The sequence below is a fragment of the Ranitomeya variabilis genome, chromosome 1, assembly GCF_051348905.1.
Source record: "Ranitomeya variabilis isolate aRanVar5 chromosome 1, aRanVar5.hap1, whole genome shotgun sequence".
Lineage (NCBI taxonomy): Eukaryota > Metazoa > Chordata > Amphibia > Anura > Dendrobatidae > Ranitomeya > Ranitomeya variabilis.
Window position 1 is genome coordinate 1,068,398,499 of NC_135232.1, and position 22,181 is coordinate 1,068,420,679.

General features: G+C 41.2%; 1 protein-coding gene across 3 annotated transcripts; it reads right to left on the reverse strand.

The window, feature by feature from the left end:
- Positions 1 to 333: 333 nt before the first annotated feature.
- Positions 334 to 20,657, reverse strand: LOC143787814 (uncharacterized). Of its 3 annotated transcripts, none has more exons than XR_013218497.1 (2): positions 5,111 to 5,578; positions 334 to 1,244 (listed from the first exon to the last, which is right to left on the reverse strand). XR_013218497.1 is itself a non-coding variant. In XM_077276945.1 (2 exons), exons 1-2 carry the CDS (start codon positions 20,588 to 20,590, stop codon positions 899 to 901), a joined length of 378 nt encoding a protein of 125 aa, XP_077133060.1. In that variant the 5' UTR covers positions 20,591 to 20,604; the 3' UTR covers positions 334 to 898. The 3 variants fall into 3 exon arrangements, 1 of the variants encoding a protein (XP_077133060.1); XM_077276945.1 differs by lacking the exon at positions 5,111 to 5,578 and adding an exon at positions 20,559 to 20,604; XR_013218509.1 differs by lacking the exons at positions 334 to 1,244; positions 5,111 to 5,578 and adding exons at positions 8,295 to 8,415; positions 20,559 to 20,657.
- Between the last annotated feature and the right edge of the window lie 1,524 nt (positions 20,658 to 22,181).

Below are 22,181 nucleotides of genomic sequence, written 5' to 3' on the forward strand. Positions count from 1 at the left end.
AGTTTGGATACACCTTCTCATTTAAAGATTTTTCTTTATTTTCATGACTATGAAAATTGTACATTCACACTGAAGGCATCAAAACTATGAATTAACACACGTGGAATTATATATTTAACAAAAAAGTGTGAAACAACTGAAATTATTGTGGCTACTAAAAGTGGCTACTTTGAAGAACCTAGAATATAAGACATAATTTCAGTTGTTTTACACTTTTTTGTTAAGTATATAATTCATGGTTAATTCATAGTTTTGATGCCTTCAGTGTGAATGTACAATTTTCATAGTCATGAAAATACAGAAAAATCTTTAAATGAGAAGGTGTGTCCAAACTTTTGGTCTGTACTGTAGGTGGTTGAGTTGTATTTTACATATGTTATAGAGTTTTCCTAATCATATTTTAATCAGTTGTTCTCTTTATAAGTTACTGAGTGGTCCTCTTTGTAGGTTGTTGAGTTGTTCTCTTTATAAGTTGCTGAGTGGTCCTCTTCGTAGGTTTTTGAGTTGTCATCTTTACAGTTGCTGAGTGGTCCTCTTTGTAGGCTGTCGAGTTGTCCTCTTTATAAGTTGCTGAGCGATCTTCTTTGTAGATTGTTGAGTTGTTCTCTTAATAAGTTACTGAGTGGTCCTCTTTGTAGGTTGTTGAGTTGTCCTCTTTCTAAGTTGCTGAGTGGTCCTCTTCGTAGGTTGTTGAGTTGTCCTCTCTATAAGTTGCTGAGTGGTCATCTTCGTAGGCTGTTGAGTTGTCCTCTTTATAAGTTACTGAGTGGTCCTCTTCATAGGCTGTTGAGTTGTCCTCTTTCTAAGTTGTTGAGTGGTCTTCTTCATAGATTGTTGAGTTGTTCTCTTTATAAGTTAATGAGTGGTCCTCTTTATAGGTTGTTGAGTTGTCCTCTTTCTAAATTGCTGAGTGGTCCTCTTCGTAGGTTGGGGAGTTGTCATCTTTATAAGTTGCTGAGTGGTCCTCTTCGTAGTTTGTTGAGTTGTCCTCTTTATAAGTTGCTGAGTGGTCATCCTTGTAGGTTGTTGAGTTGTCCTTTTTATAGGTTGCTGAGTGTTCCTTTTCATAAATAGTTGGGTTGTCATCTTTATAAGTTGTTGAGTTGATCTCTCCATAAGTTATTACGTTGCTATCCTTATAAATTGTTGAGCTGAAATCATCCCTTGTTGAGTTTTTCTCTTCATGACTTGTTAAGTTTTCTTTTTCAGATTTTATTGTCAACTTCATAACATGTTGGGTTGTTCTGTTGATACAGAAGTAGATATTCTTAAACTAACACACAAGAATGATATCACAATGCAGAAAGTTAACACTTAACACATCAAAATACATTGAACTTGAATAGGTAGGTGTCAAATTACACATGTTAAGAAAGACTACACAGTATAACTTGTTAAGTTATCCAAATCTACAATACATTACCTTCTAAGTAATGTAAATGACAGCCAACATGGCTGATACTGATAGGAAGCAGGGGTATAATAACTGTAGACTTTGGCAGATTTCAGTTCAGGAAAAAACTGCTTACCAAACCTTGGTGGAACTGTAATTCTGGCCATATTGGTTATCACAACTCAGCTACAAACTGGCAAATAATCAAGCACAGAAAATGCTTCTAGCTGAAACAGTTAAGTTCGCTGACACTTGTTTATCCCTGTAATGATAAAAATTGTGTCTCTGAGCCCAACGCTCCCATGATGGAGCCATAAAGCATTTTTTCATTACTGATCAATATTTTCATTATAATGTTTCCACCAACAGAATATTACACATTAATTACATTTATGGAAGCCGGGATAAAGATGCATCTGGGAATGAGATCATATTGCTGTATCACTGATGCACACCGCAATGACATCATGACTTGACACAACTAGACGGATGGATTTTATTTATTTTTTCTTCTTTTGACATATTACAGGACATCAGTTGATTTTCTCTGGGTAAATGCCACAGCACTATTCTGCAAATGACTGTCTCTGAGTTAAGGTTTAATTATCAAATGGAGCAGAATTGATTGAATTGGAGTGGCTGGGTTGAAGTGAATGCAGATGAATCAAAGACTCGGTTTGATGCCAATTAATCCCTTGGGGTAAGGACATTAGTTATAAAGCAGACCTTCATTTTGCCATTTCTCGGATGTATTTACTACGCAGGAAGAGGAACGTCAATATCTTTTGTCAGAAGCACCATTTAACAAGGTAAAACTGACTGTGCTAACAATCTGGAATTGTGTACTTCACATTTTTGTAAAACAGGGTTCTTAGTAAGCGGAATGAAATAATATATGCTAATCGTTAGCGAACGGGCTCCCTTGTGAAAAACGGTCCATTTACCTTACACTTTTGTTAATTACTGTAGCTTTTAAGTGTTCGGAGAATTAAGCAGTGGTCATCACAAGCATTTCTCCATTATTTTTCCTGTACTAGACCAAGAGCTGCACATGTACAGTATATCCATTATACATGCACAATACATGCGGTATACTTCTTTGGTCATCTGGCCGATGATGACAGCGATTGGCTGCAGCAGTCAAGTGACTCGAATCACATATGCAGTCACCTGATCACTTCAGCTAGTCACAAGTCTCTATACTCATGTGGCCATATCGATGCTTTAGTGAGTTGTATAGTACTGACAGATACCCTTTAACCCTTTCCCGGCATGGTGATTTTCCATTTTTGCGTTTTAGAGTTTTCTTCCTCCCCTTCTTCCAAGAGCCATAACTTTTTATTTCTGCTGACATAACTTTATATGGACTTGTTTTTTTTTTCAAAACTAGGTATACTTTTCAATGACACCATCCATTTTATCATATAATGTACTTGAAAGTGGGTAAAAAAGTTCAAACTGCAGTGATGTGGGTAAAAAAGTGCAATTCCGCAGTTGGTTTTTGGCTTTTTTATTTACAGTATTGATAATATGAGAAAAATGGCTCGAATATAAGATTCTATAGGTCAGTATGATTCCAGCGATACCAAACATGCTAGTTTTTAAATTTAAGTAGTGAAAATATACTCGTAAATTTGTAAAATAAATTTTGCTTGTGTCAATAATTTCCGAGAGTTGTAATGTTTTTAATTTTCGGGTGCTCGAGCTGTGTGAGGGCTATTTTTTTGCACACTGAGCCATAGTTTTTAATGATACCAATTGAGAGTAAACACAACGTTTTGTTGATTGATTGCCACTTGTTGTTTGTTTTGTGATTCCACATGTGCATTTTTTTTAAATTCTCAATTTTTATTGGGGGAAAGGGTGGTGATTTTAATCCCTTCACAACCTATGATGTACAGTGGATACGGAAAGTATTCAGACTCCTTTAAATTTTTCCCTCTTTGTTCCATTGCAGCCATTTGGTAAATTCAAAAAAGTTCATTTTTTTTTCACATTAACCCTTTAACCCCGGAGCTTTTTTCAGTTTTGCGTTTTCATTTTTCGATCCTCTTCTTCCCAGATCCATATTTTTTTTATTTTTCTGTCAATATGGCCATGTAAGGGCTTGTTTTTTTGCGGGACAAGTAGTACTTTTGAATTACATGACTGGTTTTACCATATAGTGTACTGGAAAACTAGAAAAAAAACTCCAAATGCGGTGAAATTGCAAAAAAGTGCAATCCCACATTTGTTTTTTGTTTGGCGTTTTTACTACGTTCACTAAATGCTAAAACTGACCTGCCATCAAGATTCTCCAGGTCATTATGAGTTTGCAGATAGCAAACAAGCATAGGATCGTTTTTACTTTTGTAGTGGAAAAAAAGTTTGTAAAAAAAAAAAATGATGCCATTTTACGAGACCCGTAGCATCTCTATTTTTGGGATCTGGGGTGGGGTGAGGGCTAATTTTTTGTGTGCCGAGCTGAAATTTTTATTGATACCACTTTGGGGTAGACACGATGTTATTGCACTTTATTGCAATGCTGTGGCGTCCAAAAAAACGTAGTTCTGGAGTTTTGATTTTTTTTCTTCTTATTACGCCATTTACCAGTTGGTTTAATTATTTTTGTATCTTGATAGATCGGGCGATTCTGAATGTGGTGATAACAAATATGTGTATTTTTAATCTTTTTTATTGTTTTATTATATACAGCGGTTACGGAAAGTATTCTGACACCTTTACATTTTTCACTCCGTTTCATTGCAGCCATTTGGTAAATTGACCACACTTACTTGGAATTTTTTTCTAGTTTTCCAGTACATGATGCGGGAAAATCAATGGTGTCGTTCAAAAGTACAACTCATTCCGCAAACAATAAGACCTCACATGGCCATATTGACAAAAAAATTTAAAAAAAGTTATGGCTCTGGGAAGAAGGAGAACGAAAAATGGAAAATCTCAAGGTTGTGAAGGAGTTAAATTTTATTTTTTTGTATTTTTAAAGACATTGTAGTTTTTTTGTATTTGTTAGTCCGATGTGTGAGTGAGCCCTAACAGTACAGCTCTCCAGCTACTATTCCATTCCTGCTGCTATCTCAGATGACTAAATTACTGAACCTTCTGTGTAGTAATTGCCTCCAAATGATGTGCTACAAAAATAATGGGGTCATAACTCAACGTTATTGTCCCAAACATACAGTGCCAAACAGCTGATAATAGTGCCCACACAGTGCTGTAATGTGCCCAGCCATATGCCCCCTAATTGCTTTGGCAATATAGGTCTCAAGCTCTTCTCCGAGGGTCCAAAGGGCTCAACATATCCCATACTTTTTTTTCACAGTGGTCAGTTTGAAAGCCTTCTTGTATTTTTTCAGTAAGATCCTGTCTAATAGTTATGGGCGCTTTTTAAATATATAACTAGGGATGAGCGAATCTCTTGAAATTCAAATTCAGGGGGGCGTAGTTTGCGGGGGACAGGAGTGGATGTGCTTTTGCATAGCTCCTGAAAATCCCCTATTTTCAGCTACCTAAAGCATACTTAATTGTGGAATACCTGGTCATAAAACCTGTGAGATTATGCCTGGACTGGGTTATAAGACGAAAAAAGACAATTCATCCAAGAAAATTCCTTTATTGAAACGGGGGGACACTGTGAGGAGATCTAATGGAGGCCTGCTTTCTTCTGAGGTAAAGGTGAATAAGCCTTTACCTCATAATATGGATCCCTGCCAATACCTGACGGAGTTGCGGCTTCATGGTGCTCAGATCGCCCATCGGTCATCAGCTGTAAAGCTCCCTGCACTTCCGGAGGCTCCACTATCAGCTGACAGTGTCCTGAGGAGAAACCGGGTGGACGTGAGGGATCCTGAAACAATGACGCAGCAGAAAAAAGAAAATGGTGACGCGGCTGAGATTCCCGCCCTTTCAGAAGCATCAATGCCAGCTGACAAGATGCCCCGAGGGATCGCAGTGTTTTCCGGGGCTGCAGCTCAACGGAGGGGAGAGGTAATTAAAGCGACGAAGATTCCCTCTCCTATCCAGACTCCGGTGCAGGCTGCCAGTTACAAGAAGAAGCGCAGAGGGACCACAGTGATCACTGCAGCCATGACGTAGCAAATAGGAACAGATGGTGAGTCACTGTCTTCAAAGCTGCATGACCTCTGCAGTGTTTATTCGGCTCTCCAGATCCCAGGGGGTCTGAGATACGATGCTCCAGTGTTTATACCAAGGGTTAATGGCAGTATAAGAGGATGGGCATTGAATGCAGAGAGGGAGGATGAGGGGAGTGTCTTACAGTTACAAAATCAGTCAGTGACACCCCTTCATGACCAGGCAGGTGAAGCTTTCAGAGAGCAAATATCATACAGAGACAATGAGAGGAAAACCCTCTCAAATGCATCAAACAAAATAAAGGAGAGTAAAATCTAAAGAAATGGCCTTACTGTTCAATCATCAGTAACAATAAGTAAAATACCATTACTTAAAAGCAAAAAACTACTTCATCAGTCAACTAATATATCGCGAAGTAACACCATTAAAGGGCACATGTCTAATTTACAGTCAAATGAGGCCAAGCTTTTATCTGATGGGAAAGATGTGGGTCTGCATCTGACATTTTTACCTGAAGAGAGTACCCCTTCTAAATCCACACATACTACTAGAGACTACAGTCTGGGGGAAATTAAAGGGGAGTTTTCTAATGTAGCTCCTTTCTCTGCTAAATTTGTTAAGGAAACAACAAATATCTTATCCACAGGTAAATTTGTTTCTTCTCACAAAGATATAGAAAACAAATCTGATCAGATGAATCCCTCGACTCATCGGGACAGTTGGAGAATAGTCACGCTGAGGAGTTTTATAACGATACAGATTCTTTTGGGTATAGAGGTAAGTATTTTTCTGATGACATGGTTCCCGATGACATTTTTTCTTCATGTTCATATTCTTCTTCAAAACATACAACCAGTTGTGAAAATTCTGAAATTTTTGAAAAATGTAAACAAAAAGCTAAATCAGTCAAACTAAATCAGAGACAATTACAAGGGCAATGTAATTACAATAATTCATTGATAAATGATATTCAAGCAACCGATGATAACCCAACAGAAAAATTTATTATCAACATATGTAAGGCGAAAACAGCAATATGTAATAGTTTAAATATATCACATGATCCTACCAAAATCTTGAGAACATAGCATAAGCAGGAATTAAAACATAACTTTTAATGTATAACCAAATAAAGGAATATATTAAATAAACTGTCACCCAGAAAAAAGTGTATCAATAAAAAAGTACTACTGGGTATACCCTGTCAGGGGATGTGCCATACAAAATTTAGTACTTATTAAGGATTTTTGTGCAGAAGCTGGCAGTGGTCCAGTGTCCTATCACTCAACCCAAGGTACCTGATTAAATGGAGATAATGTCAATAGAGGAAGCATTTATCAAATGCCAATACAGATAAACAGATAACCATGGTTGCATTAGTATTAGCAGTTATCACAAAATAAGGGGAGGGGTAAGATCAATTGGAAAAGATATGTACACAAATGTAATATTGGAACAATCTCACCAGTTGCTGAGGATAGGTAAGGCAGAGCCCCAATTCGCTTAGGTGGAGAAATCCTTCAAGCCACAACATCAGGAGACAATTCCCTGTCAGTCCCTGGGGGGCTATCAATAAATCTCAATCCCCGAGCTCCTGCCCTTACAAGGACAGTCCACATCTACCCCTAAGGTATAACATGCCCTGCACTCTCCCTATTTCCAGGTCCCAACACGTTTCTTTGCAAGCAGGATCATCAGGGGACTAGCTTGCATAGGAGATAAGGTGCTGTCTCCCCTGATGTCCCTAAATAGGTTCCGCACCTATCGCCGAGCAGGAACCTAATCCCTGCCTGATCCTAGCAATAGGCCCTGAGTAAGGAGGGGACGGGGTGAGCGCTAGTTATCCCCCCACTTCAACTAAAAACAGAGAGTGTGGACAAGCGAGGGTATACATTTAGCTGAGATGACCACCGGGATATCACCCCAGCAATTCTCAAAGAGTACTCCAAGAAGACACTAGCCGACTGCTAGTGCTTCCAACCAGACAGAGGGAAATTGAGGTAACACCAGCACTTTGATGAAGAGACTGAAGGTATGTAAACCTTCAGCAAGGGTGTGTTAATTAGCAGCAGAAGGTGGAGGTAACTGATCGGTCCTAGAGGGAGAGTGATATCACTCCATAATAGAGATGCAAAAATCAAGAAGGTGCTTGTACAGCTAATCCCAATGACATTCTTCAGCCGGATCCACTATCTGTCACACCTAACACACCCATGACACATTGGTACATTCCCATACAAAAATGTAGTAAATACAGGGGAAAGTATATTTAATAACTCAACAGTGATTCTGCTTTCTTAGGTCAGACAATCTTCTGCATTTAGTAGATCAAGCAAAGTGGATGTGAGTTCCTGAAAACTAATGACCACTGTGCATTTCTAAATGTTTGCCACTGTGCATTTTTTTGAGCATTTTTCACTTTAGGCTTCAATAGAGATGCCTAAAAAATGTAAACCAGTGTTTTTGAACTAAAAAAAAACATAAAAAAATGCTTAATCAAACATGCACCAAAACACATAAACATTGTTACAATGTATTACCGAGCTTCAAAGAAAAGTGTTTTATTTTTAATACCATTGTATCTAGACTTGAATGCTTTTAGTGTGTCTTTTAAATATATGGGGTGTGGAAATATAGGAGAAGATTAAATTCTGCACCGAAGCAAGAACTCAAGAAGGTGATGATTTACGGTCATTTTATACAAGCACTTTGACTGAATAGAATAAACCGTTACATAGCAAAGAATAAATAAAAAAATTGCGTTTTCATTTGTATTGAAAAGTTCAAAAAATCCATGTTTTATTTATTTCTTCTGAGAGACATACATCAATCTTGCTTCCTCTGTTCTAATTTCTTTGTATGATGGGCTCTTCTGAAATATTTTTTTTTTTCCTTTTTGGTCTGTTAAATCAACTATTCAAAGGCATTTACTGAATCAAATAAAAAAAAAAAAAAAAATCAGTGTTTAGGAAACATGAGGAGAATATAAAATAGAGACATTATAGCTGCAGCAAACATTCCACATCCAACAAGACATCAGGGGATTCCAGTGCAAAAAGAGTATATGGGATCTGTCATACTGAAGGTGCAGTAGCAGATGCAATGCAATTCCTATACTGGAGATATACCTTATACATGCTGGCTATGGGTTATCTGATATTCCAGGAGGTTTATGGTGGTCTAGATGGGTTTATGGTGGTATAGTGTCTAAAAGTGACTACAATTCTATTATATAAATATTATATTGTTGGATGTTGCATGGAGTTAAAGTGTCTTGAGAACAAAAGTAAAGTGTAAAATAAGTAATAAAATTATGTTTTTATGCACCCTCCACTATTTAGAGCTCAGTAAATAAATATTTTTACAACAGTAAGAACTAGGCGTCAAGTAAAGTGGTTTATAACATGTATGTATCACTGAGGTGGCTGGTCTCAGTGATGTAAATCCAGGAAAGTCTGAGTAGATTCCGGGTCCAGGATTTAGGAGTGACCAGAGAGCCTGGGTGGGAAAGGTCGCTCCTATACTCCAGCCTGGACCTTACAGACCTACTGAAAAGCAGCTGAGGCAGCTCAGAGTGTGTTCTCTGCTGGAGGCAAACAGTTGTATTTGTTGGGGAAACCATTTAAAGCTGCTTGAGCTTCTATTACAGTAAGACCGATGAGACTGTCACATTTACTTTGTTTTGCCTTGCCTGAAGTAAAGGCTCTTTTTGTTATATCTTATTGTGCTGAAAGATGCAATTTAATTTGAAGTGTGTAAACATGTAATAAACTTTACTTTGTGTTTGCACCAAAACCTGTGCCTGTGCTGAAATCTTGCCTACTTGTGAGCTGAACCCTCACAATACCTTCATAAGAAAAAAAAATATGAAAGTGAAGTTAATCACCAAAGAAAAAGCAAAATATATACTAGAAGGTCCAAATACATATGGTAAGTAAAAAAAACTATATTGAGCAAATTTATTGAGCTAGTTTGCAAAGGAAGAATGGGCAAAACTTTCAGCCCGTAGATGTGCAAAGTTGGTAGACACAAAGTCTTGCAACAGTTATTGCAGGGAAATATGGTCTTACAAAGTATTGACCACAGGGGGCTTAATACAAATGCACCTCACAATTTTCAGATTTATATTTTTAAATTATTTAGAAAACCATGTTACATTTCCTTTACACTTCCCAAATACAGTACTTGCTACTTTGTGTTGGCTTATCGCATAAAATCCCAATAAGATACATTTAATTTTGTGGGTATAGTGTGAAAATATATGGAAATGTTTACAGGGTATGAATATTTTCCCAAAGCACTGCAAGTCAGTACAAATGGAGATCAGGTTTTACACACTTTAGTCCATAGAAGTCTATGGAGTAGGGAGGAGCTGATGCGGAGATGTAGAGGCAAGAAAGCACAATTTTCAGCTTCTAGTAGATGTTTTATCTCACCTCAGTTCTGGATGGACAGCTACACTGCTCAGTACTGCTGTAAAATGTCCAACAACATATCCTGAAAAGTCACCTGAAATGATTGCTACAGTTTAAGGTGAAAGTACTGGATCACTTCCACAAGACATGTACACCCCTCCATATTAAATTCTGTGTGTCCCTTAATTTAATAGGTTATATAAGATTTCACATAAAGGTTTTCTTATTTCCAGAAACAACCCTTTCCTGTTCTTGGATTATTTTTTTCATTGTAACTCTGGTCCATTCAGGTACATGGGGCAGAGCTGCATTAACAGACAGAATGGACAATGTGATGCTGTTTTTTCTTCTCCATGCAGAACATGACAAATATGTTTTTTTATTCTTCATTATATTTAAATCTTGAATATTCTCGTAGGAAAATTCTTTTATAGTGAACTTCGGCCGGAAACAGATCTCCCAAAGAATCCGCCTCCAGAACTTTAAATGAAAGGAGCATTACCAGTGTGAGTCATGTAATGACTGAGAGTCTGCACTCCTGATTTACATATTTCACACTGGTAAACCCCTTTTATTTAATCCCTTACCAACATATGATGTACAGTTGCTTCATATGCTGGTTCCCTGACCTTGATGCAGGCTCAGGAACTGAGCTTACATCTTTCCCAACAGATGATGGCTGTGATATTCAGTCACCATCTGCCTCTAAGAGCCATACATGTAGTGGATGTAGTGGAGTTCCACAATTATGCTTTATATGCTATTGTAACACCTCTGACAACTGCACTTACAGTGCGCCGACAGGTGAGTGTGTTATTCCATTCTTTCTATGACCTACATGCCCATATAGTCGGCTTAGGAGGGATGATCCTGCTGACAGATTCCCTTTAAAGCTTAAAACAAGAAATAAAAATATTTTAAAGTGACATCAGAATATTAACCACTTGAAAAAAAGCTCTGCGGCTCACAAGTAATTGGACTGATGCTGCTCCTTGTGGTGCTTTCTGCTCCTGTTCCTCTTTACCGTATTTTACTGATCGACCTGACATGAAGGATTTTCATTACTTTCTAAGTCTGTTCAATGGACTAATGCAAGTTGTGAACACTACTTCAAAAATCTCATTTTACCTATGATTTTATCTTTTTGATCACTTTTTACAATGCTTTTATCTTTTGTACCCACTTGTGTTAGGGGCTGTGCCATTTGGTTCATAAAGGCTGGTTCTGAGTGGGAGGCCTTGCTCTATAATACTACAGTATATGTCGCTCTATAGATATCAGATATCAGGTGAAGTGTTGTTAAAGGGAACCTGTCACCAGGAATAACGCTGTTAACCTGCAGATATGGGGTTTTCTGGAGGTTAACAGCGTTATGATTCTGTCCGGCGTCTGCACGCAGCTGAATGCAGTAGGGAGAAAATGATCTTTATTCTCCCGCAAGCATTCGGTATTCAGTCATGGAGGTGGGGTCGGTGTCGGTTCAGTCACCGCTCTAAGTATAAAGAGCGGTGACCAGACTCTAACTGACACTGGCTCTACATTGCGGCCGGCTGTCAGTCAGGGCCGGGGGCGCTGTTACAACCGCCACTGTGTATAGTCAGAGTGACTGAAAAGGCCCCGACCCCGCCTCCGTGACTCCAATACTGAATGCTGGCGGGGAGAACAACGATCATTTTCTCCCCTCTGCATTCGGCTATGTGCAGGCACCGGACAGCATCATAACTCCATATCTGCAGGTTAACAGCTTTATTCCTGGTGACAGGTTCCCTTTAAGCCTTTTTCCTTATTTTACTTTTTTTTACTTTAAATTTAACTTTTTTGGCTTTAAATGTGAATTGTGATCATTTTTTATTTTGCTCATGCCTGCAGTTGCAAATGTTCTAAACTAATTCTAAAATACGTGTTAGAAAATGTTGAATGAACCTTGGTTACAATAAGGTAAGCCGTGTATTTTGCTGTAGGCTTTTTTGTGAGGAAAACATCTTGTTTTTCCACTCCATTGAGCACAGCCTTTGAAGTAAAACCCAAGTGGCAGTCATTAGAGAGCCGGGAATCAGGGTGTCTTTTGTGCAAAATTGTCTCTGACTCCTTCCCTTAATGTGACCTTCAGATAAAAGCCGGTGGTTTGCGGCAGCAAGTATGTCCCAGGGGTGCAAGGTTCTGTCCTTACCTGCTACTCAATCAGCGCTGCTCTAAGGGATGCTGTCTCTGGAGGGCTGCGCCACATTAATGTCCTATGTAAACACGTTCTTACACCTGGGTGAATTTAGCATTTTGGGGATAATTTAACTAAATCTCACCCCTAAAGAGATTGACCTACAGAGAACCTCTCAGCGCTCCTGCCTTCTTGTTTTAGTGAATATTTGTAACCCTTATAATATACCAAGTAAGGGGCATCTTTTATTTTAGAGGATCTTACGCTTGTGCTGCTTCTCTGATAGACCTCCTAAAAATATGTAAATATATTGACATCTGGGTATTAATCACTTGTTGTAGTGACTTTACATATTCTCAGAGTTACAGAGGTTGAAAAGAAGACTTATACATTTTCTATCACTAGATTACCTATAACCCACACTGCCATTTGTTGTAAGAAAAGCATCCAGCCTTTTTTTTAAATGCTGATTTACTGTCTGCCATTACTACTTCTTGTGGTCGGGTATTCCACAATCTGACTGTTCTAACTGTAAAGAACCCTTTCCTATTTAGCAGCAGGAATCGCCTTTCCTCAACATGTAATGAATGTCCCCTGGTCGTTTATAAGGTCCCTGGAAGGAATAAACCATGCGCCAATCCTTTGCATTGACCTCACATGTATGTATACATATAGATGATATCTCCTCTGAGATATCTCTTTTCTAAGCTAAATAAGCCCAACTTTTCATCAAAGGTGAGGTCTCCATCCTGTGTAATAATCCAACATCATTTTTAAACAGTATTATAGCAGAGGCCTCCTGTCAGGATTTGAACCCAGCAGCTCTTGTGCGCCAGGTGGCATCTCTTCCCTCTGAGCTATTCAGCTCGCTGGACAGTTCCTTCAGATTCAAGCACCGGTGTTGTTCCTGATGTGTCCAACCTGAGTTCCTGATGGCTTCACCCAAGGTTCCTTATTGGCTCACCCTTGTGATCTCCTGATTGAGCATCCTACTTAAAGCTGGCACTGCACTTCCTTCATTGCGAAATTATTGAGCTTCCAGCCTTTAGTCTAGATTCTTCCCACCTGCTGCTTATCCACAAGATCCTACTGCGGCTCCGTGTACTGACTTCTGGATGTATCCTGACTACGTTACCTGCTTATCCTTCCAACTACACTGCTGCTCCGTGTACCAACCTCTGGCTATATCCTGATGAAGCTACCTGCCGGTGCTGCCCACAGTAGTTGCAATATCACTACTCCAACTCAGGTCAGTCCTTAACACCTCCTTCCTGTAAAATTTGGAGCCCAAAACTGGATCCCATGTTCTAGATTTGACCTCACAAGTGATATATAGAGGGGTATTAAATAGTGTTGAGCGATACCGTCCGATACTTGAAAGTATCGGTATCGGAAAGTATCGGCCGATACCGGCAAAGTATCGGATCCAATCCGATACCGATACCCGATACCAATACAAGTCAATGGGACTCATGTATCGGACGGTATCCCTGATGGTTCCCAGGGTCTGAAGGAGAGGAAACTCTCCTTCAGGCCCTGGGATCCATATTAATGTGTAAAATAAAGAATTAAAATAAAAAATATTGCTATACTCACCTGTCCGACGCAGCCTGGACCTCAGCGAGGGAACCGGCAGCGTTGTTTGTTTAAAATTCGCGCTTTTACTTGGTTACGTGAAGTCCCGGCTTGTGATTGGTCAGGGCGGCCATGTTGCCGGGACGCGGACCAATCACAGCAAGCCGTGACGAAATTACGTCACGGCTTGCTGTGATTGGTCCGCGTCCCGGCAACATGGCCGCCATTAACCAATCACAAGCCGTGACGTCACGGGAGGCTGGACACGCGCGCTTTTTAAAATACGTGCATGTCCAGCCTCCCGTGACGTCACGGCTTGTGATTGGTTAATGGCGGCCATGTTGCCGGGATGCGGACCAATCACAGCAAGCCGTGACGAAATTACGTCACGGCTTGCTGTGATTGGTCCGCGTCCCGGCAACATGGCCGCCATTAACCAATCACAAGCCGTGACGTCACGGGAGGCTGGACACGCGCGCTTTTTAAAATACGCGCATGTCCAGCCTCCCGTGACGTCACGGCTTGTGATTGGTTAATGGCGGCCATGTTGCCGGGACGCGGACCAATCACAGCAAGCCGTGACGTAATTTCGTCACGGCTTGCTGTGATTGGTCCGCGTCCCGGAAACATGGCGCCGTGACCAATCATAAGCCGGGACGTCACTGGAGGCTGGGCACGCGCGCTTTTTAAAATACGCGCATGTCCAGCCTCCCGTGACGTCACGGCTTGTGATTGGTTAATGGCGGCCATGTTGCCGGGACGCGGACCAATCACAGCAAGCCGTGACGTAATTTCGTCACGGCTTGCTGTGATTGGTCAGGGCGGCCATGTTGCCGGGACGCGGACCAATCACAAGCCGGGACTTCACGTAACCAAGTAAAAGCGCGAAATTTAAACAAACAACGCTGCCGGTTCCCTCGCTGAGGTCCAGGCTGCGTCGGAGAGGTGAGTATAGCAATATTTTTTATTTTAATTCTCTCTTTTACACATTATTACATTAATGTTGTTGCGATACCCGATACCCGATACCACAAAAGTATCGGATCTCGGTATCGGAAATTCCGATACAGCAAGTATCGGCCGATACCCGATACTTGCAGTATCGGAATGCTCAACACTAGTATTAAAACATTGAGATCATAGGATTTTATCTATCTTTTTATACACTCTAAAATCTTGTTTTGCTTTTGCAGCTGCTGCTTGACATTGAGTACTGCTCCTCAGCTTACTTGTAACCAGAATACCCAAGTCCTCCTGTTCTGTAGTCCTGAGTATACTCCCATTTAATGTATATGCAGCAATAGGATTACTCCATTCCAGGTGCATTACACTACACTTATCAACATTAAAGGGAACTTGTCACCCCCCCAGGGTGTTTTTAAGTAAAAGAGCCAACTTCAGCAACACTAAGGTTGCATTCTGTGAAGGTGGCTCTTATGTTTCTGATCCCTAGTAACACTGAAATATTGACTTTTATAAATTGCACCCCATACCAGCATTGAGTCCCAGAGGTATGGTGTCTCTCCCTGCTTCAGCCGCCTCCCAGCCATCAGTCATCTCCCTCTTGCATCTGTGCACCACCTCCTATGTTGCTGTTACATGCCTGGCGCCTGCCCCCATCTCCCTCCTCCTCTTTCTCTTTCCTCCCTCGACAGCGTCTGATGAGCTGACCTGCCAGTAAACTGCGTGTGGGGAGCTCATCAGAAGCTGCCGAGGGAGGAAAGAGAAAGAGGAGGAGGGAGATGGGGCAGGCACCAGGCATTTAACAACAACACAGGAGGCGGCGCACAGACGCAAGAGCTGGATGATGGACGGCTGGGAGGTGGCTGAAACAGGTGGAGACACCATTCCTCTGGGACTCAATACTGGTATGGGGCACAATTTGTACAAGTCAATATTTCAGTGTTACTAGTAGTGTTGAGCGATGCCTTCCGATATCCACAAGTATTGGTATCGGATTGGATCGGCCGATAATCAAAAAATATCGGATATCGCCGATACCGATACCCGATACCAATGCAAGTCAATGGGACAAAAATATCGGAATTAAAATAAACCCTTTCTTTCCTTGTAGGTTAATTCTACATGAAGGAAAACAACTAAGAATAATGTAGGATGTATTGGGGGAGGTGGAGGAGACATTAAAGGCATAGAGGTTTAGCCCAATCAAATGGAATAGCAGGATTTTTTTTTTTAAGACGTTCGGAGTTACAAAGCTATTGACTATGATAAGATTTTATATATTTTGTCAGATATTTATGTTTCACTACTTCCATGCTCTTCACCTTCTTTTTAACTTCTCCCACACTTTCTTCTTCATCATCCTCAGCAACAAAAAAGCTCCTCTATGTAATCCTATATAGTGTTTTTCCACAATCTAGCAGGATACGGATGGAAACCCACTAATAGGATAAATTTGAAAAAATGTGCAGCAGGCTGCACTAATTGTAATAAAGGACAATGGATTGAACAGTATGAGGCAGTGACGCACCCTGAGCTGACTACAACCGGCTGTGGCTGCGGACAGACTACAGAGTGAGCTGCACTCACACACACAGAGACCGTGCAGACAGCCGTGAACAGCGCTGCAAGGCAACAACAAGGTTCTCACACAGCGGTTGCTAAATTAGCCTGGGTAAAGCACAATGAAGCAAATCGCTATCTCAAAACTGGCCCTCAGTCAGAACACAGTGTCCTGTCCCTAACTAAATTCACAGCAGAGTGAACCCAAAATGGCGGCGGCGACTTTTATAGTGCATCATGACATCATTTCAGCAGCCAATCACAGCCATGCCAGTAGTTACATGCCTAACATGCAGAACAGGATGTGCCCACACTTCTAATGATTCCTCATTGGCTGAATTCTGGCTCTTTGAATTATGGGAACTTCCAATTCCGGTATCCGATATACTGAAAGTATCGGAACTCGGTATCGGAATTCAGATACCGCAAATATCGTCCGATACCCGATACTTGCGGTATCGGAATGCTCAACACTGGTTACTAGGGATCAGAAACATAAGAGCCACCTTCACAGAATGCAACCTTAGCGCTGCTGAAGGTGGCTCTTTTACTTAAAAACGCCCTGGGGGGTGACAAGTTCCCTTTAATGTTGATAAATGTAGTGTAATGCACCTGGAATGGAGTAATCCTATTGCTGCATATACATTACAGTACTTTGGTCATGCCGGGGAGCACTGAAGCAAGCAGGAGGGCGGCATCGCAAGAAGATGGGAGGTGCCGCACCAGGACCTGTGACACCCATTGGACCGGACCGCACCGGACCGCCCCCAGGGTGAGTATAATAGAACTTATTTTTCGAATCTTTCAAGTTGGATTGGGGGCTTATCTACAGCATTATAGAATGCTGTATATAAGCCCTGAAAGGCAGTGGCCATATCTTATATCGGCCAAACCTGGTGACAGGTTCACTTTAAGTGACATTGGCTCTTTTTGGCTAGGTCTTTGATGGAGACCGCATCAATTGGATAGTAATGTCCTATTCTGATGATAGGTGACAAGTAATGTATCATTAGGTTGGATACTTGCTTTAGGGTCATGCTTCTTTTGGACTAGTTTTGCTCTTTCAATACCTTGGGTCTAGAATATTCCAGAAAGGAGATAAAGACATTTAGGGCATGTACACTCCTTGAGTATTTGCAGCAGATGTTTCTACATCATAAACCAAAGTGTTGGCAGGAAAAACACTGAGCAAAATATATGTTTCTGATGCTATGTTACACCCGTTAATTTTACTATTGGTGAAAAAACACTGCAAAAGCGCTGAAAAAATGCTTTGAAGGTTCAAATCCGCAGGGAAAAATTAAGCAGTGTGTGCACGAGAAATCTCATTTACTTTGCTAGTACTAGAAAAACTTGTGAAGAAAACAACCTAGCAAAAACACTGTTCATGAACCAGCAAAAAACTGTTATTTAGTTTTATCTAAATTTTCAATACTTTTGTTACCAAAAATAATTTCTATTGCTGTTCCTCTTATTGTAGAATCTGTAAGGTAGTTTGGAGTAATTCAGTACAGTAGCTACTTATGATTTTATGAATCTACAGCAGAAAAGAAGGAGCTTTCCCCTATTATTTTCCATTCATCTTGGCACCTATAACTGTGTAATAGTGATTTTGGCAGAAAACATTGGGAAAGTGTAGAAATTGTGAATGTAAATTGAAGTGTCATCAGAAAGTGTAAGGCCGGAGTCACACTAGAGCGTAATAGGGACGAGTGCTATGTCATAAAAAATCGCATAGCACTTGGACCAGTATTCTTTTATGGGGCAGCTCACATAACCGTTTTTTTCCTCGGCTGTTTTCAGTGTGCTCAGCATACTGTGATTGCCACCGACACTTGGCCGAGTCTCTGCTCACACGCACCCATGTAAGCCTATGGGTGCGAGTGTGACAACGCACATCACTCGGATATCATCCGAGTGATGTGTGTTATACGTCAACGCTGGCAATGGAGGAGATGGAAAAATTCATTTCTCTGCCTCCTCCGCAGCTGTACTCCGATCCGCTCTCTGTGAGAGGCTCGGAGCACAGACGCATGACACTCGGCTCCTGCTGACAGCAGAGCAGGAGCCGAGTGTCATTAGCATATCGCATCCGATGCTCTCTCTAGTGTGACCCCGGCCTAAGGCTGAAAGTTGAAGAGAGTGGAAGAGATGTGTCACGCACATTGATGTCCTGTGAGTACATTTTAGTGTTTCCTTGTGTATTTTTTTATTTCAGCAAAACAGTCACAATTTTTTTTACATTTACCATATAATCTCTTCATTTTATAGAGAGTATATGGATGATAATAATACCATTTATAGCCCTTAAATATGGTTTTCATTGGTACGTTTCTATCGATCAACTAAGATCTTCTGTGGATCACGTAAGATCTTCTGTGGATCACGTAAGATCTTCTGTGGATCACCTAAGATCAACAAAGAAAGACTCCTTTCTAGTAACTGCACCTTCAACCCAATACCACCTCTTCCCTCCCTTATCCTCCCTTCTTTTGAAGTGTACGCTATCTGTATCTACTCTCCCTCCAACCTCCAAGTGGCTGTCATACACCGACCCCTGGGCCCGCCCACAGCATTTATCAGCCTCTTCTCCAACTGGCTTCTACACTTTCTCTCTGCTGATATTTCCACCATAATCTTGGGTGACTTTAACATCCACACTGGCACCTGCCAGAAAGCAGCCTCTAAACTCATGTCACTTGGTTCATCATTTCGTTTTACTCAATGGTTCTCCACAGCCACACCACAGAAGCAGACATACACAAAAACTTATCTTCATCCTCCTCTGCTTCCTGTCTAACCTCACAACCTCACCTCTTCCCCTATCTGACCACCATCTACTTACTTTCTCATCCCTGTCCTCTTCACATGCCCTCCATATCCAGTACAACCCCACAGAAACCTCACACACGAAGATATTCACACACTTTTTGACTTTCTCCTACCACTGTCCTCCATATCTTGACTCCACGGCACAGACAGTGACACCAATTTGTACAACATCACTCTTGAATCAGCTATTGACTTGGTCACCCTTCTTGTATATAGCAGAGTGTGTTATGAATTAATAGACAACCCTGGCACATCAACTTCACTAACAAACTTTGGCAAGTGTCCAGGGTTGCTGAGTGGCCTGGAAGAAAACACACCCACAGGAAGACTTTTCAACCTATCATTAACTTCTGGTACCTTCTGTTAGGGCTAGTGGAAGTATAGATTGGTAGCTACAAGGTGCGTTCGCAGCTCGGGGTCCACCGTGCAGAGATATCTGCTGCAAAGTAACGGCGGATAACCTCTGAGCTCACACGTGGGTTAAGCTTCACCCCATGTGAACTGGAAGCGATCTCTGTTGACTCACAGCGTCACGCTGTACACAAAACTAATACCCTAACTAAGTGTTGTGCTTGCTCTGGAACTCTTCTTTGCTAACCGCACACATGAAGGAACCAGATGCTAAGCCAAGGCTAATTGCCCCCACTGATGCTAGCTGCCTGCCTGAGTGTACAGTCCTAAAGCTACAGCCTCAAACCACAGATGTATAGAGTGGTATAGTATCCACTGGCATAAGCCAAACATATTTGATATTAGCGCATGGCCGTGCGGTCATGCGAACCTATTATAGTTGCAGCTTTACAGGACCTTCCTGGTGGACCAATAGGAGCTGCAACAGGGCCTGAGCGTGTGACCCCCGACCTCCAATGAGAGGCCCTCCCATGGGCATGCTCAGTGCGTGAAAAGCAGGACAGTCCCAGAAAAGCCTGCTCACCGCTGACCAGTGCTGGCTACAAGGGCAGAGCCTGGAAAGGCAACAGCAACCATTCGCACTGTATCAGGCTGAGCCAAACGCTGGGGCCAACGTCTCCGCTGAGCAGGTTCCACTGCAGCTGGAGGAGAATGGGAGACCGCAGCAGACATGGTTGGAGATTCCCCCTTTGCAGCGGCGGGAACTCGACACCTAACACCTTCCCTAATGTTTTCAAACTTGCCATACTTACACCTATCCTGAAGAAGCCATTCCTCAACCTGACCGCTGCATCCAGCTATCGTCCCATATCACTGCTGTAACCTAACAACCAGTCATACAAGCCCTTACCACCTACTGCTACTTCCAGAATCCGTTCTTTCATCAACACTGAATCTACTAAAATGTTAGTGCATGACCTCATCATCTCCCGCCTCAACTACTGAAATATCCTCCTCATTGGCCTCCCTTTTAACAATCTCGCACCTCTCCATTCTGTCCATAACTTTGCTTCCTGACTAATCCACCTTTTCTCCTCACTACTCTTTCACTTCTCCCCTCTGCAAGTCCCTAATATTTTAGAGTAATTTTGGATAAACCTTATCCTCTACTTAAACAGGTGGGTATTACAATCAAGTATAAGAAGAAAACGAACACACTTACATGCACTGGCCATTGGTTTGTACGATGTCCATGCCGCCCAAATGCACATTTAATTCTTTCTTCATCAGGAGGCGTGCTGTAACCTGAGCTGCTCTTCTGGTCACAGGATCTCTGGCTGAGAATCTCCTGCTTCCTGTGAGGTCACATCAGATTATCCCTCACTTCCGGGCTCTGGAAACTAATGAATGGGTGGAGATTGTCAAACAGGTGGACGGGGCTGCCTTCAGAATAGCTCTCTCAGTTTCTGTGAACAGCGCCAGCTCTCCCTGCAGACACAGCTCTCCCTTTTATTTGAGGGGAGTATAAGGATATTTTTTTATTATTACATCTTACCTTTGTTATGCACAGGATATAGACCAGAGGATAATAAGAGACAGTTAATTCGAGGAGAATAATATCTCTGCGAAACCAGTTTCCTAGAAAAGTCTGCCTGAACAGTCACATTCGAATATTGCCTGATCCATTCATCTTTACATCACTCTTTTCAGAAGGGGCAATTTATGATATCCTAAGTATAGGGGATAAATTCTAAAGATGGGAATAATTCTTTAGATGACACTTTAGGTTGCTTTCTTGGAACTATTCATTTAAATTTCATCCACTAGTTAAATTGGCCATACACATTAGATTAATGATGTTTGAACCCACCAACTGGCCATTGGATGTGTATGAGGGACTCCCAATAATGCCATGACAGATGGTGTTGGAGAATACAAAGAACCAAGTTCAGTGCCTGGCAGGGGCATAAGGTATTCTCTTCAGAACATATGCATGCTCGGCCATCACAAACCTGTATGAAGCTGAGATCGGAAGAATTACCTGACGATGAATGAGTGCGTGACTGACAGCTGTCAGCTTAAATTAACAGGAAAAAAAATCTACTACCTCAAGTTTGATGCCAGTATGTTTTGGTGTTACTCATCTTCTCATCACAGGACCAAACGTGTGCACATCCAGTACGTCAGTGCATCTAAGCAAGAGCCTTATCTACAGTCAGTGTCTGTGCCCTCCACTTTCTGGCAGCTGATGTCAGCTGGGGGAGGGATGGATAACCACTACACACAGAAACAGCTGACATTTCTCATCCATTTAGTTGGAGCCCTGGAAAAAGAAATGTCAGTCAATGTTGTTTCATGCCGTAGATAAAGAGACAAAATCAATTATTCCTTTAACCTCTTCAGAACATGAGTGTTTAAGGCCCGATGTTCTGCTGCTGGAATAGAGACTCAGCGGGATATGTAATATGACTTGGAGATACATCTATGACATATTCTACATTACTATTCCAGCTGCTATAAATCCTCCAAATCTAATCATTCGACAGTCATGGTGTTGACACCCTTGAAACTGTTTAAGAGAACTAAGTATTTCTCCCAGATGATTATTGCAATTATATGTTTTGTTATACACATGTTTATTTCATTTGTGTGTATTAGAACAACACATAAAACACAGAAAAAGAAGAGGACATCCTGTACAGACCAAAAGTTTGGATACACCTTCTCATTTAAAGATTTTTCTGTATTTTCATGACTATGAAAATTGTACATTCACACTGAAGGCATCAAAACTATGAATTAACACATGTGGAATTATATACTTAACAAAAAAGTGTGAAACAAC